This window comes from Topomyia yanbarensis, chromosome 3 (assembly GCF_030247195.1).
Source record: "Topomyia yanbarensis strain Yona2022 chromosome 3, ASM3024719v1, whole genome shotgun sequence".
Classification (NCBI taxonomy): Eukaryota; Metazoa; Arthropoda; class Insecta; order Diptera; family Culicidae; genus Topomyia; species Topomyia yanbarensis.
Genome location: NC_080672.1, coordinates 298,239,050 through 298,252,565, shown reverse-complemented (window position 1 = coordinate 298,252,565; position 13,516 = coordinate 298,239,050). Strand labels below are relative to the sequence as shown.

General features: G+C 36.0%; 2 protein-coding genes across 2 annotated transcripts in view; one reads left to right on the top strand and one right to left on the bottom strand.

Moving 5' to 3' along the window:
• Positions 1-13,516, bottom strand: part of LOC131691315 (uncharacterized) — a 257,425-nt gene that overhangs the window by 103,820 nt on the left and 140,089 nt on the right. The gene's annotated exons all lie outside the window — the stretch shown is intronic.
• LOC131691316 (serine protease inhibitor 2-like) lies at positions 1,186-12,349 on the top strand. Its single transcript, XM_058977607.1, has 7 exons — positions 1,186-1,632; positions 10,572-10,687; positions 10,776-10,961; positions 11,065-11,281; positions 11,340-11,737; positions 11,801-11,945; positions 12,051-12,349. The coding sequence occupies exons 1-7, from the start codon at positions 1,575-1,577 to the stop codon at positions 12,191-12,193; spliced, it is 1,263 nt and encodes a 420-aa protein (XP_058833590.1). The 5' UTR covers positions 1,186-1,574; the 3' UTR covers positions 12,194-12,349.

Sequence of the window (13,516 nt, the reverse complement as noted above, 5' to 3'; positions counted from 1 at the left end):
GGGCGAACTGGTTTTTAGAAAACACAAATAGTTCCATGAATACGAGGTGTATTATTCATAATTTCATGAACTTGGTGACGGCGCTTGTGGTTGAGTGGTAAGCATGACCGCCACTCATTACTTGTGGAGTGCGCAGTATTATATACGGCCTCTAGCAAAAGCAAGTATCGGACTAACCATTCCTTCCCTTTCCTTCCGCGATCTACGTTCGGGCATGGCCGGCGCCGGTATTGATGAAAAGCACTTTAGGATTACCAGGAGTTGCACATTGAAAGATATTTCGCTATTCCCAAGCATAATTATCTACTGATTCCCTGTGCAACTTCAGCTAGTCCCGATCGATAACGGAGTAGCAGCCAAGGGTGGTCGCACAAGCTCAAGCTCATAATTTCATGAATTTGGTCACGGTTTTCGTAAATCGTTCAGTTCACGAAATCGTGACGGATTTTTTTTTCGTGTACTATTCTATTGACATATATTGTCCATGATCATTTATTTTTCCCGTTTTCTATGAGATTACCTATCTGTATGGGACTGATTTGCGATCACAGGCAGTATAGGCTTGCTTATTTTGTGTTCCAGTTGTACCTAAGCGTAGATGCTATAGTAGCATATATAATTGGTTAATGTTCCGTTTCAAATGATTAAAGATTAGGCGTTGTATGCAATCTTAGTCTACTAAACTGCTGTATACAAACAAAGAGTAAGAAAACTTCTAAACTAGGAACAATTCCAGAATAAATTAATATCTTATCGTATGGTACACAAGTTATCCAACCAATTAAAATCGACCAAAAAGGCGCGCCCATAATAATAAAATAAACGAAGAACATGTCTTTTTTATTGATAATCATCCCGTGAAACAAAACAACTATGCTGTAAAAATAACCTATAATAGGGCAACCAGCTAAACGGCAAGTCGTAACACACTGAGCCGGTATGTCCACACAGTAAATAATTTTAAGCACCCAACGTTTAAACGAAACAGCAGTAGGCCTAAAATGTTCTCACGCAAAGTAACAATTGGTACCCGGGAGAGTAGTGTAGAAGCGCGTTTCGGACGTAATCGCTGATAGCCACCGCCGCTCTCCAGAGGAAAATCCCAATATTACAGCATCTACAACGTCACACGCACACTATGATCGTGCGATCTCAGTCAGTGAAGAGCTCCGATCGACTCAACCGTACAGGGAACCGATTGTTGCATTAGAGAGTACAACTAATATGTGTGGCCCCTTTATCAGACAACAGTTGAGTGCCGATCGTTAGTTGGTTAAGTTGGAATTTACGCGACATATTTTGAATAGTGTTGGTTGTTGTGGTACTTCGATCATTCGATCTCCTAGCACACTTGAAACACAGTTCTGATAAGTGAAGAAACGAAGTGTGACCAGTCGGTGTGGGCGGCACTGACACTATCGCTATTAGCGGTGCACTCGAATGAATACTGGGTGCGCTCAGTGCGTCACAGTTTCTGTCTGGCGCCACTCATCTTAGCGCCGAACCTTTGGGAAATAAACAAACTTTGGATAAATAGAAATCGAGTGCAGCACTGACATCCAGTGGTAGGAGATATGAAGTCCCCCTGCAATTCGAGGTCGAGTTTGGTTCATGTCGGATTTGCTTTGCTGTGTAAGTGTACGATTCGAATAACGTTATGCTTCAATAGTTGGCAATCGAGATCAACATCGCTTTTAGCTTTGCCAAATGTGTACGCTTGTTGCTTGTGATAATATTGTTTTTATGTGCGACTAGACTGGAAGTAAAACGCCAACCCAAAGTGAAGAAAAAGCTGTCGAACCGGTAGTTTTTGCAGTACGAAAATTAACACAACCGAACAGGTCAAGCAGCTTGCTTTGAACTTGGACTTGAACTACGCTGTGGATGCTGCTGCTGCTGTTGCTAATATTGCTTTGAATGGGGTTTGCCCAGCTCAGCACGACGCAGAACACATTCCGTTTCAATTACCATAATTAGTAGTGAGTCATTTGCGGTAGTGAGCAGCATTTTTTCTATAAGCAAGCGTGCGGACTACCGATCCATGCTTCTGATACAGTGACTTGACCTAAACAGTAGCGATACCGCATTCGATCAGTGAAACACTGAGGAGTTTGTAATGAATGTCATGCTGATACGGAAGAATTGTGCTCAATAATAAATAATGAAGGAGAGCGGGGATATTCTTAAAATCTACGGAGTTTTATTATTTATTTATTTATTTGTTCTGATACTTTCAATTTGAAATGACGATGTTCAACAAAAGCCCAGGTTATATACAGTAATCGATTCAGATAGACGTAGGGTTGCTACCCCTCCGGGTTTGACCCGGAGACTACGGTTTTCGGGAGCGATCTCCGGGCTTCCGGGTTTTATATCAATTTCTCCGGGTTTGGTGGGAAGAAGCATAATTTTAACTTTATTTAATGGATTCCTTGCAAAATATTTATGAAGTCTAATTTTACTATGTTCACCCAACTTTGCTGATTTCGTTCGCAAACCAATGAAAATGAAAAACAAATCAAATTTTCTACAAATCAAGGAAAGTAATATTTCGTTATATGCTACAATTGACATTTTGCATCCCATTACGTCGCTCAAAATGGTGTAAAAAGTTTTTTTGCTGCAATTTTACCAAATCACTTTCCATTTGGTGGTGCTTATCGACAGCTGCACCAAGGTAAAGCGGATATGTTCTAATTCAACTAACTAGGTCAACAAACGAATTTTACCGGTATTGTTACTACTCCTGCAGCGATCCTTAACTGTTGGCCCCTTTGTTGGGACCTCTGGCGATGAATATCCAACACCACAGAGTGCTGCCCATGTCATGCCACCGCCCTGCCTCCTTTGCTTTTCTTTTCCTGTTAGTTGCGAAGGAGAGCAATGCACAGTAAAAAATCTTGAAAGTTTGAGCGAATTCTATACATTTCTTTTATAAGAAATGTAAAAATATACAGCTTTCTTTTAACGCCATGGAAGAGATGTGCGCAATAAGTTTGGCAAAAATATAACACTCTACAGTGATTGTGAAGTAATTGGTAATGAAAGAGTATATATTTGACTCTTTTTAGATCAGTAGGTAATAAAAAGCGATTAGGGGCCATGCATAAATGACGTAGCATTTTGGGGGGTAGGGAGGGTATACCAAATTTGTGACGAAATGTGACGAGGGGAGGGTAGGGTCAGAAGTTGTGCGACGTAGCATTAAGTTTAAAACCCATGGTTTAGAGAAAACAATTTAATGATCTTCCATTCCCAAGAGAAATGAATTTGAATTCAAACAAGTTACTTTTGATGCGGTTTTTCATGAGGTAAATTTTACGATTCGCAGAATTACAAGTTCGCCAAAAAACCGAAAAGATTTTGTATGTGGATTTAACTTGCTACATTAGTTAGCTAATGTTGCTAACTAGTTGACTTAGTTTGGAAGCTGAATTAAATTTTCACTTCGAATAGAACCAAACAAAATTTAGTAATTTAGATGAACGTATGGTTCTTAGAATCATTGGCAGCTGCACGATTGTGAACTGAGAGAACTTGTCTTCATGCTCTCCTTGACATATAAAATTCAAAACAAAACTATCAACAGTATATTTGTCATGAAACGGGCTTATTTTGCACGCAATTTGCTGTTATAATGAAAATGTTGATAAAAGTCGTCAAACATTTTGAAAGGGCATGTATTTAAAATAATTGAAAAACATATGCAATTTTTTTTCATCACCCGGGCGCTTTACATGGCACGAGGGGGAGGGGGTAGGTAAATGCTACGTTATTTACGAGGGGGAGGTTAGAATTTTGTGACCAAATGCTACGAGGGGGAGGGGGGGTCAAAAATCGCTGAAAAAAGCTACGTCATTTGTGTACGGCCCCTTAAAGTGCTCTAAAATGTCGAGCTGATTCCAATTTCTGTCTAGTTTCACTCATAATCTACCATCCCTTAAGTCAGTGAAAATCTCGGGGTCAAAGCCACTCCAGAGGTGGCAACCCTAGATAGACAAATTAACTTACTAAATTTGCTAGAGAATTTATGCAAGTTCTTCGGAACTAATCCACACATTTCAAAAGCTCAAATCCATTTTTACCCGAAAAACATCACAAAATAGCGGAAATACGGGTTATTCAGTGAAGCAATTGCATGCTTTTGTTGCTGTTCGCAATGAAACCAAAAAATCCAATTAACATGAATATATCTTAACACAAATAAAAAAACTGGAAAAATTAAAGGAATCGTATTTTTGAGGCTTGACCTTAACATGAATATAAATAACATTTCAAATCGATTGTTTTAGTAATATCATAGATTTAAGTATTCTACCCTAAAGGGAACAATTCTGGAGAAAACAAATTTTGACTTGCTCCAATCAGTCAATAACTTTCTTTGTTTTCATTCGAAAGAATCTTAAAAGTGAATTGTGTAGAAAACGCGATAAAATTGAGTGGACAAATAAGTTCTCACGACCACTTTCGTCTGTGCACTCGCACACCTGTGTTGTGCTCGCTCCGCTCTATGTTTAGGAAATAATAGTCTATTTCGATGCAGCTAGCTTAGATATGCACTACATAGTCGAACTTCTTCTATTGTTTTGTCTGTAAAATAATAAATAAAACGCTTTTAATCCACCTAACAGTGTGATGTGACATTTCTTATAACTCATATCACTCTCTTCGGATATTATATCGATTGAGAATATTTAGAACTTGATACTTCGCGATGTTTTTGATAACACATACTACATGGGATAGTGGCAAGACTCCGAGAATCGCTCAAATCAGCATAGGACAACATCAGTGCTAAGAATCTCAAACCAAATCAATGGGAAAGCGAAAAAAATGGCCCATAATATAGACATACAAACGAATTATTGCTAATGCTCTGTTAATAAAATATCTAAATTCCTCAATCAATGCATTGTGGTTGGAAAACTGAATTTTCCTAAACTGCCGTTATAAGCTTAATTGTCCCATGTTCTATGGGATTCCCTATATACATGGGACAATTATGCGTAGAACGGCAGTAAAGGGGTTGTATATTGTGCTGAGCCAAAAAAATTTTTTTTTAATCGATTTGAAGTTTATATGTACTTTTAATGGCCTTTAATCAAATTTACAACGCGACTAAGAAATGAAATCGCAGCTCCCGATATCACGCTACGTCTGAAGTGCATGCGTGCATAATTCAAACTTTACTTCGACATCGACATTTTCTAAAAGTGACTTGGGGTGGGCGTAGCGTAGTTGGTAAATCGATTGCCTTGTACGCAGCGCACCTGGGTTCGAATCGCGATTCCGCACATAGGGTTAGGAATTTTTCATAAGAGATTTTTCTAACCCGAAGAGACGAATGACCTTAAGGTTAAAACCTCTATAATCGAAATAAAAAAGTGACTTCCCAGTAGTATCCTTGATTTGAATTTTTATCGCTAATCCTAATGCCAAACAAATAAAAACATCTCGAAACCGAACCACTAGGGAAAATCATCATCATTACTAATTTTCTTTTTCACGAAACTTTTCTATAACCTTCCGTCTGCAATGCACTGGGTGCACAATGCTCTGAAACTCTAGCGAAATCATCTTAGGGCACCAGCGGGTCAAATTCAGAGCCATTTGCTCGGCGAGTTAAATCTGTAAAGAATACTAAAAATTAACTTTTATTCCATAATTTTCAGTTCAGCAACTTAAGAGATCGTGCTCACCGCAAGCCATGAAAAATAAACTACGTTGTGAAGCGACGGTCACTATTTATTAAAAAATCACGGTTAAATAAAAAATAAAACTATTAAAAAATTTCAAATGGTTTATAAATTTCACAAACTTATTAGGGAAAGGTGTTTAATAAGCTTTCGTAATATTGTGTAGGAAAAAAGCTGAAAATTTCAGTACTTTATCTGTCTGCAACATATAAACCCTTAAGTATACCAATTGTTGTATTTCGATGCAATAAAAAAACAAAAATGGAATGTACCTATTAATATGGGACATAGTGAATAATACATACAGTAAAGACCCGTTTTTATCAGTCTCATGGTGTATTTTAGGCTAACAAAATGGGGACATTGACTAAATCGGGCAATTTCCTTTTTCTTTATAATAAACTGAAGCTGTTAAAATATTCTTCCCGTCTCTTGATGTAGTCTGATAACACTAGTTTACAGCATTTCTGAATTAAATAAGCTGGTGGCTATTTTCAATGTAAAATCGTGTGCTGAACCCGAAAATGAAGTCCAAAAAATTCACAGTAGAATATTATCCACACTAAAATCATTCAATATTCTTCCACTTACTTGTTTAACAGAATTCTGACAAAGAGTCCCTCATATATTATGAAACAAAGCCTAGAAAAAATTGGAATCGAGACGGTTCAATAAATTCACCCAGAGAAACTCAAAAATATTTATTCTGCAAAAATTTAATAACTTTCATAATTTCCATCCGATTTAAACTAATAAGTGATTGTTTTCATTGGTTATTAGTAGGCTTTAATTTCCCATGAAAATATATATTTTGGGATTGCATTATCTTGCCCAAAATATTGACCAAACACTTATTTTGCTTCAAAAAATGACGAAAAATTAAGAAAAAGTTCAATAAATTCGTAAATAACGCCAGAACCAGTAGGCGCACTAAAACAAAATTTTCTAACGATCGAAAGTGCATTCAATTACCTTTAATTCAACATTATAATATTTCATATCGATGCACTACAACCGAAGGTATTTTGATTTTACTGAACTCACTTTTAATTTTAAAGGTGAAATTCATTTTTTTACTGTAACTCGAAAACTGTTCTACTGTAAATTTTTTGGACCTCATTTTCGTATTCAGCACAACATTTTTCATCACAAATGGTGTTCGAATATTAAAGTTCAGATTTTTGTTCTTATGTTGTAAACTAGTGTAACTATTTCTGATTATTTAATATTAATTTCTCTTAAAGGGGTTTTCTAGATTAAAATTTAAGAAAATGAGCTTTTAATTTTTTCATATTTGCATCTTCATGATAAGAAAAACATGCTCAAGAAAGGATTTACTCGAGTTCAGTCGTGTTCGTCTGCTACAGCTCATCCAACATATGTTCATATGTCACTCATAAAATCGGGTTTTCAATGTATTATAATAGATATTCAGTATTCGAAGAAGTTTCTTGTGAACGAATGTAGAACGACTTTGTTTCTACTTACTTGAAGTCAGAGGCGTAGCCAGAAATTCGGTTTGGTAAAATTCGAACTAACTGTCCAAATGGTATAATTCCGAAACCGACATCTTTGAAGTTTCAAAATTATGGAGAATCAATTTTTCAAAAAATAGTAACAAAGTAATTTTAGTAACAGAGTAGTAATTTTTCAAAACATAGTAGAGTTCGTGTCTTTAGCGAATTTGTTGAGACTATCTTTAAAAAAAACTTTATTGTAGACATGAATATTCACCTGAGTAAATTCTCCATAAATACTTCTTGGAGGATAAAAGGTCAAAATTATTTTATCAAATCATGTGCTGTTTAAAGTTTGTAAAACTCATCGGAGATACTAAACCTCCGAAATCGGTGGTTTCAAAATGATATTATCTTGACCATAAATTACTGTTTTTGAGCATTTATTTGATATATTCATATAATTGGTCTACAACAAAAATCAAATGCTCATCAAAATCGATCAGCTAGAGTCGAATGGAAAACGCCATTTTTCATAAATTTCTCTCTACATTCGGAAAGTGATTGTTTGTCCGTTACATACACACACAGACATTGTCCCAAATCTTCGAGCTGAGTCGATTGGTATATAAGGCTCGGCCCTCCGAGCCTAGGAAGAAATCTTGAAAGTTTGAGCGAATTCTATACATTTCTTTTATGAGAAATGTAAAAAGTGAAAAAATCACGGCTTTGACTTTTTCACAAAAATTACTATAACTTTGCGAATTTTCAACCGATTTGAAAAAAATCAAATGATTCTAAAACTTGAATAAATGGTCTAGAAACACTATAAAATGTAATTTTGATATTTTTGAAAAAGTGCAATTGTTTGGAAGAGTGAAAGTTTAAAAATCTGGTTTTGGAAAGTACCACGAAATGGGGTGGAAATTGAAATGAAAAAAATATTTCCGACAATAATACATTGGTAGCACGAAACGTTACTGTTACATTAGTTACTGTGCGCCAAATTATACTTGCGAGCCATTGTTTTGAAAAACTATAAAAAAATTAACAATAAATCAATAAAATCAGCAAAATGAGAACGATTTTTTTTTCTACTTCGAAATTAAATTAAATAAATTGAATAAATGATTAAAATCGATTATTTAATCCTAATTGTTACTAGCGTAGTAAAACAACCAGTATTTAAACTGGTATTGTCCCGAGTCACATTTCCACTAACAGCACGAAACCTGACGAAACACTAACGGCAACAGTACACTGGGGTACAAATGTACCCCACGCCAACTTTGACACCTGCGTCCACGCAGGCTATAAGCGAACTGGCACTACCACTACTACGTAGGGTTCGTCGCGGTGCGGATGTGGGCGGTAAATGGATTGTCCGCACCGCAACCGCAAAAAAATTATAAAACCGCACCGCTTACCGCAACCGCACTTTATTTACCGCACCGCACCGCGCGGTAATGCGGTAAATGCGGTAAAATTTTTTATATTTTTAAAAACAGTGTCGAAAAATTGTTCATTTGTGTAACCATATATAATAAAATGTTATTCTTATTCACACGAGATTTAACTTTAAGAGACTCCTCAGAATGTAATGTTTATGAAAAAATCAACTTTTGCATTTTCTATTAAAAAAATTCCGTTCATTTTAAGGCAAACATTATACATTCAAACACGTTCTACTGCAGTAATAGGAAAACTATTATTTTAGCAACCGTTCAGTTAATTGAAAAAAGTGGAATAAAAATGTAATAAGAAATGAAGTTGCATATTTTTTTCTTTCAATTTTCATATTTCTAATGTTTTTGACATATAAAAATGAAATGGATGATTTTCGCATTTACGTAGTAAAAACCACCTTTCATTCTTAAAGGAATTTCACCAAAAAAAAAATTTAAAGTCGAAATACCAGTATTGCTATATAGCAGCGCATATTCCCCAAATATAGTAAAAAAAACATATTGCATTACAGAATTATTGAACATTAGAAAAACTGCAAAAATATGTATGATTTGTAGCATACAGTAGAAATAATTTTTAAAAATAGGGGGTTTTACGAACAAAATATCCCAAAACTCTAACTTCCGCATTCTTCAAGAAACAGATGTATTCTCATTCAAAAACTAAGATTGCTCCCTTTAAACATGTATGAAGTGTAATTTTCTAAAAGCTAGTTCGAAAGTTCTAGCATGTAATGTATTTTCCTCTGATATTTTCCCACAGAGCCAATGGCAAAAATTTCAATTGAAGTGAACGAAAGTCAAACTATGTGGTATTTGGCAAAAAAAGCTTCAAAAATAGTTCAAAATAGTCTTAACTGAAAAATATTAGGACTTAATTTGGTAGAAAATTATAGTAAATTTGAATGGAAGTACGCGAAAAAAAGTTATGTAGCATACTTTTTGAGAAAAAGTCCAATAAAATTGGCTGCCGAAAAAATCACATTGAATTTATGCAGCAATCAAAGAAGATATAGAAATACGATGTTGATGAACGAATGATAGAATAATCATCCTAATTTGGACCCCTCCTTATTTTGGACGTTTTCATACATCCTTTACTGCCAATTACTCCAAATTCGTTTGGTTTGATGAAGATAATTATATTCTTTGGGTTGTGTTTATGTCCCAGCATAATTAGTTCATCTCTAATTCCTTTAAATTAAAGTCAGCCTGATTGTGGTCAAAATTGCGTTTTTCCTTACGACCAAGTTTTATCATATTGGAGATTGATTCTTCCTTCTGCCGAATCTTAGTTTTTTGGATTCTTAGCCAAACATTAATATAGCCAAGAGAACTAACCTCTCCTACCGCTGTGAGATGCTGCCTTCGATAATCTTTTTCGATTCTCACCTATAAAGAAAAAAAAATATAAAAAGTGGAATTAGTTTTTGGCAACATGAACTGACAAAATATCAATAAATGATTTATTACTTCGTAAGTGATTGCACGTGAGAAAAAAAGAAATAAAATTGAACATCTAATTGATTTTTTTACCATTTTTTTGTTAACGACCTATTAAGTCAATTTGTCAACAGTTGTTACAATAGTCGATAAAATAAAATCACTCAGGCAGGCAATTGGTGAGGGAACAAAAATCAAAAATAGGACTCCCACGGTAGCAGACAAAAAGTTAAGTCGCCTGTAAGCTCTAAACTTGCATATATATATATTGATCCTTCCACGCTTTTCTAAACTTTCTCCCTTCAAGTCCTTATATACTTCACCTTCCAGTCCCTTGCTAATTAAATGCCGTAACAACTGTTAATCTAATTGATTGCTTCATTCACACGTTTCAAATCAAAAGTCCATGTTAGGAACACGACGTTTTAAATTTAAAAAAAAGATTTAGAATTTCAAACTCTATTTTTGCGATTTTTTTAATAACTTGTGCACCCTTTCTCATCTTTCAGTACTATCTACAACATCAGCCTATTCGGCAAACATAGCACAGCAAAAGAGCAACCAGCTGCAAAGCCAACCAGAACCGGTGCCACTGAGCAACGATTTCGACTGGAACCTGGTGAAAGTATGTACCCCACCGAACGACAGGAAACACGATAAACATAATGTAACAGCACTCTTTTTCCCTCTCCACGCCAACGCATCCTTGCCAGGAAGTATTCCAGCATGAGCAGACAAACACCATTTTCTCCCCCTTTTCCATCAAATTGCTGCTCACGCTGCTCTACGAAGCATCTGGGAAGAATAGCACTACAAAGCGAGAGCTATCCAAAGCACTTTCCGGTTCGGACTTGGAAAAAACCCGTCAGCTGTATCGGGAATTTCTGGAAAGCTCCACGGTATGACATACGGTCCGATTTGCAATCACATCGCAATAGAATGGGAGCATGAATAATTCAAATCGTTATATGATGCCTCGTTACAATTTATTTTTTGTCGCAGAAAGAAAACAGAGACTATGAGTTCAACATCGGCACTCGGATATTTTTGGATCAAAGCATAACGAATGTCAGTGATGCCTACACGGAACTGGTGGAATCATGTTACAAAACGACCGTAGAACCAGTTTTGTTTCGGGATTCCACCGTAACAGCTACAAAGATCAACGATTGGTGTTCTGAAATTACCCAAGGCCATCTCAACGATTTGGTGACGGCAGGTATATCGTAACATGGTTCAGTAGGTCAGCCACGTCAAATAATACCTTTCAATTACAGATCACATAAAAGACGCCACGATGATAATCGCTAATGCACTGTTTCTGAAGGCTTCGTGGAAGAATTCATTCACGGATGAGTACACCCGGAAGCGGCCGTTTCTCATTTCCGATAGTCTGACTGAGAATGTTGAGTTTATGGAACAAACAAATATTTACGAGTACCTGGACGATCAAGATCTTCAGTTGGAGATGTTAAGGTTACCATACAAGGGTCGTCACTTTTCGTTGTACCTTATTCTACCGTACGCGAATAGTACGTTGGAAAAAGTCATTGATTCTCTGAGTGCCGACAATATGTTCAAGTTAGAAGACAAGATGATGCGGGAAGAGATTGTGGTCATCATTCCAAAGTTTAAATTCGAATTTGGAATAACACTGAATGATTATTTGAAATCGGTAACAACCAAACGTTTCACACAAACAATACTGGATTTATTTACAAAAATGTCGAATTTTCAGCTCGGTATCACTGAAGTATTTACTCGGAGAGCGTCCCTTCCGCAATTATCTGGTGGGAAGCGTTCCAACCTGGAAGTGTCCAAGATACTGCAGAAAGCTGGCATTGAAGTAAACGAGCGGGGTACCCTAGCATTTGCTGCGACAGGTTGTACAGCATTTTTGAAATATTGATAACCTTTTTGACCCTAACCCGAGCACGTTGTACGGCGATAACACGCACGACTGTATCTCTTCTTTTTTCTGTCCGTAGAAATTCAGCTAGTAAACAAGTTTGGCATTGACGACAGCCCCATTCAATTCGAAGCTAACCGGCCGTTTATGTTCTACATCAAGGATGAAGACTCGGATGCGATACTGTTCGTGGGGAAAGTGCTGAATCCGGTGGCGTCGTGAAAAGTATCTCCAAAAAAGATGGAGGGGCGAAGCATTAGTCAAACTACCTTTGATCAATTAGTTTTCAAATTTGTAACCTCAAATTGCATGTTGTTTGTTGGATCAATAAAAATACTCTAAAAGAATGCTCTTCTAACTATTTGAGTTATTTTTCAATACTTGCCTTTTATTGTTCGTACACTGCAGTGCACTGCACAGTGACACCTCTCCATATTAAATTGTGACAAAATTATAAAAAATAGTTCATGTGACTAAAAACTAGGCTTTTAACAAATTTTAGGTCGTTGAGTCCAATTCCTCTATCAGTTTTGAAATTCCAAAATTCTTTTTACAATTCTTACAAATGAAATGTATAGGATTCGCTCAAGCTTTGAAAACCTTTTTCGTGGCCCGGAGGACCGAGTCTCATATACCAATCGACTCAGCTCGACAAATTGAGACAAAGGTTGTATGTATAATATACATTGTATATGTGTGTATGTATAAATGTGCACTAAAGTCATGTAATTATGTCAGTAACGGCTGAACCGATCTTAACGAAACTGGTTTCAAATTTTACTTGACAATTTGACACTATTATTTTTGTTGTTGGATATGTTGTTTACTTTCTGAGATATGGGTCATTTTGTCAAAACACGACATGTTTTAGGTAATTAACTTTCGAACAAAGCAATAAAGTCGCGCTGCACAGTGTTTCAAAACGCCGTTTTCACGATCAAAATTCAATAACTCCTGAACCGTTGGATTTGGAGATTAGACTTCTTCGAAGAAGTTCTGGATACTAATAAACGAATATTTTTTTTATTTTGGTTATAGAGGTTTTAACCTTAGGGTTATTCGCCTCTTTTTGGGTTATAAAAATCTCTTTGGAAAAATTTCTAACCCTATGTGCTGGGTTGGGAATCCAACCCAGGTGAGCTGCCTACTTGGCAATAGATTTATCAACTACGCTATGCCCGTCCCCATAGACGCATTTTTTGTTATAATGAGTTTTAATTCATCTAAAAGTGAGATAGAAAATTTATATTCCCAAATAATTTAACTACTTAGCTTACTGTCTTTAGCAAAGTTCTAGAAAATGTTGGCGCGAATAACTTTGCTGAAGATACTAAAGCTCTATATAGCAAGGGTAGCGAAATATAGAAGGTTACGTGCGATAGACCCCTTAAAACAGTTATTCTAGCATAACGTCTTACTATTATTTTTTATATTAAAAGGGTCTTCTCCAAAGTTGTTTAGGGCGATAAAATATTCGCACTGTGCACATAAATATGAAGCTTATGAAAATACGAGCGGCGGAGATTTTAAAGATTTTATATTGCT

Bases quoted from the DNA above. Each gene is read 5' to 3' on its own strand.
- LOC131691316 (XM_058977607.1), top strand. From the start codon at position 1,575: ATGAAGTCCCCCTGCAATTCGAGGTCGAGTTTGGTTCATGTCGGATTT. The intron at 1,633-10,571 runs GTAAGTGTACGA...CTCATCTTTCAG, and splicing joins TGTCGGATTTGCTTTGCTGT to TACTATCTACAACATCAGCC. The intron at 11,946-12,050 runs GTTGTACAGCAT...TTCTGTCCGTAG, and splicing joins CCTAGCATTTGCTGCGACAG to AAATTCAGCTAGTAAACAAG.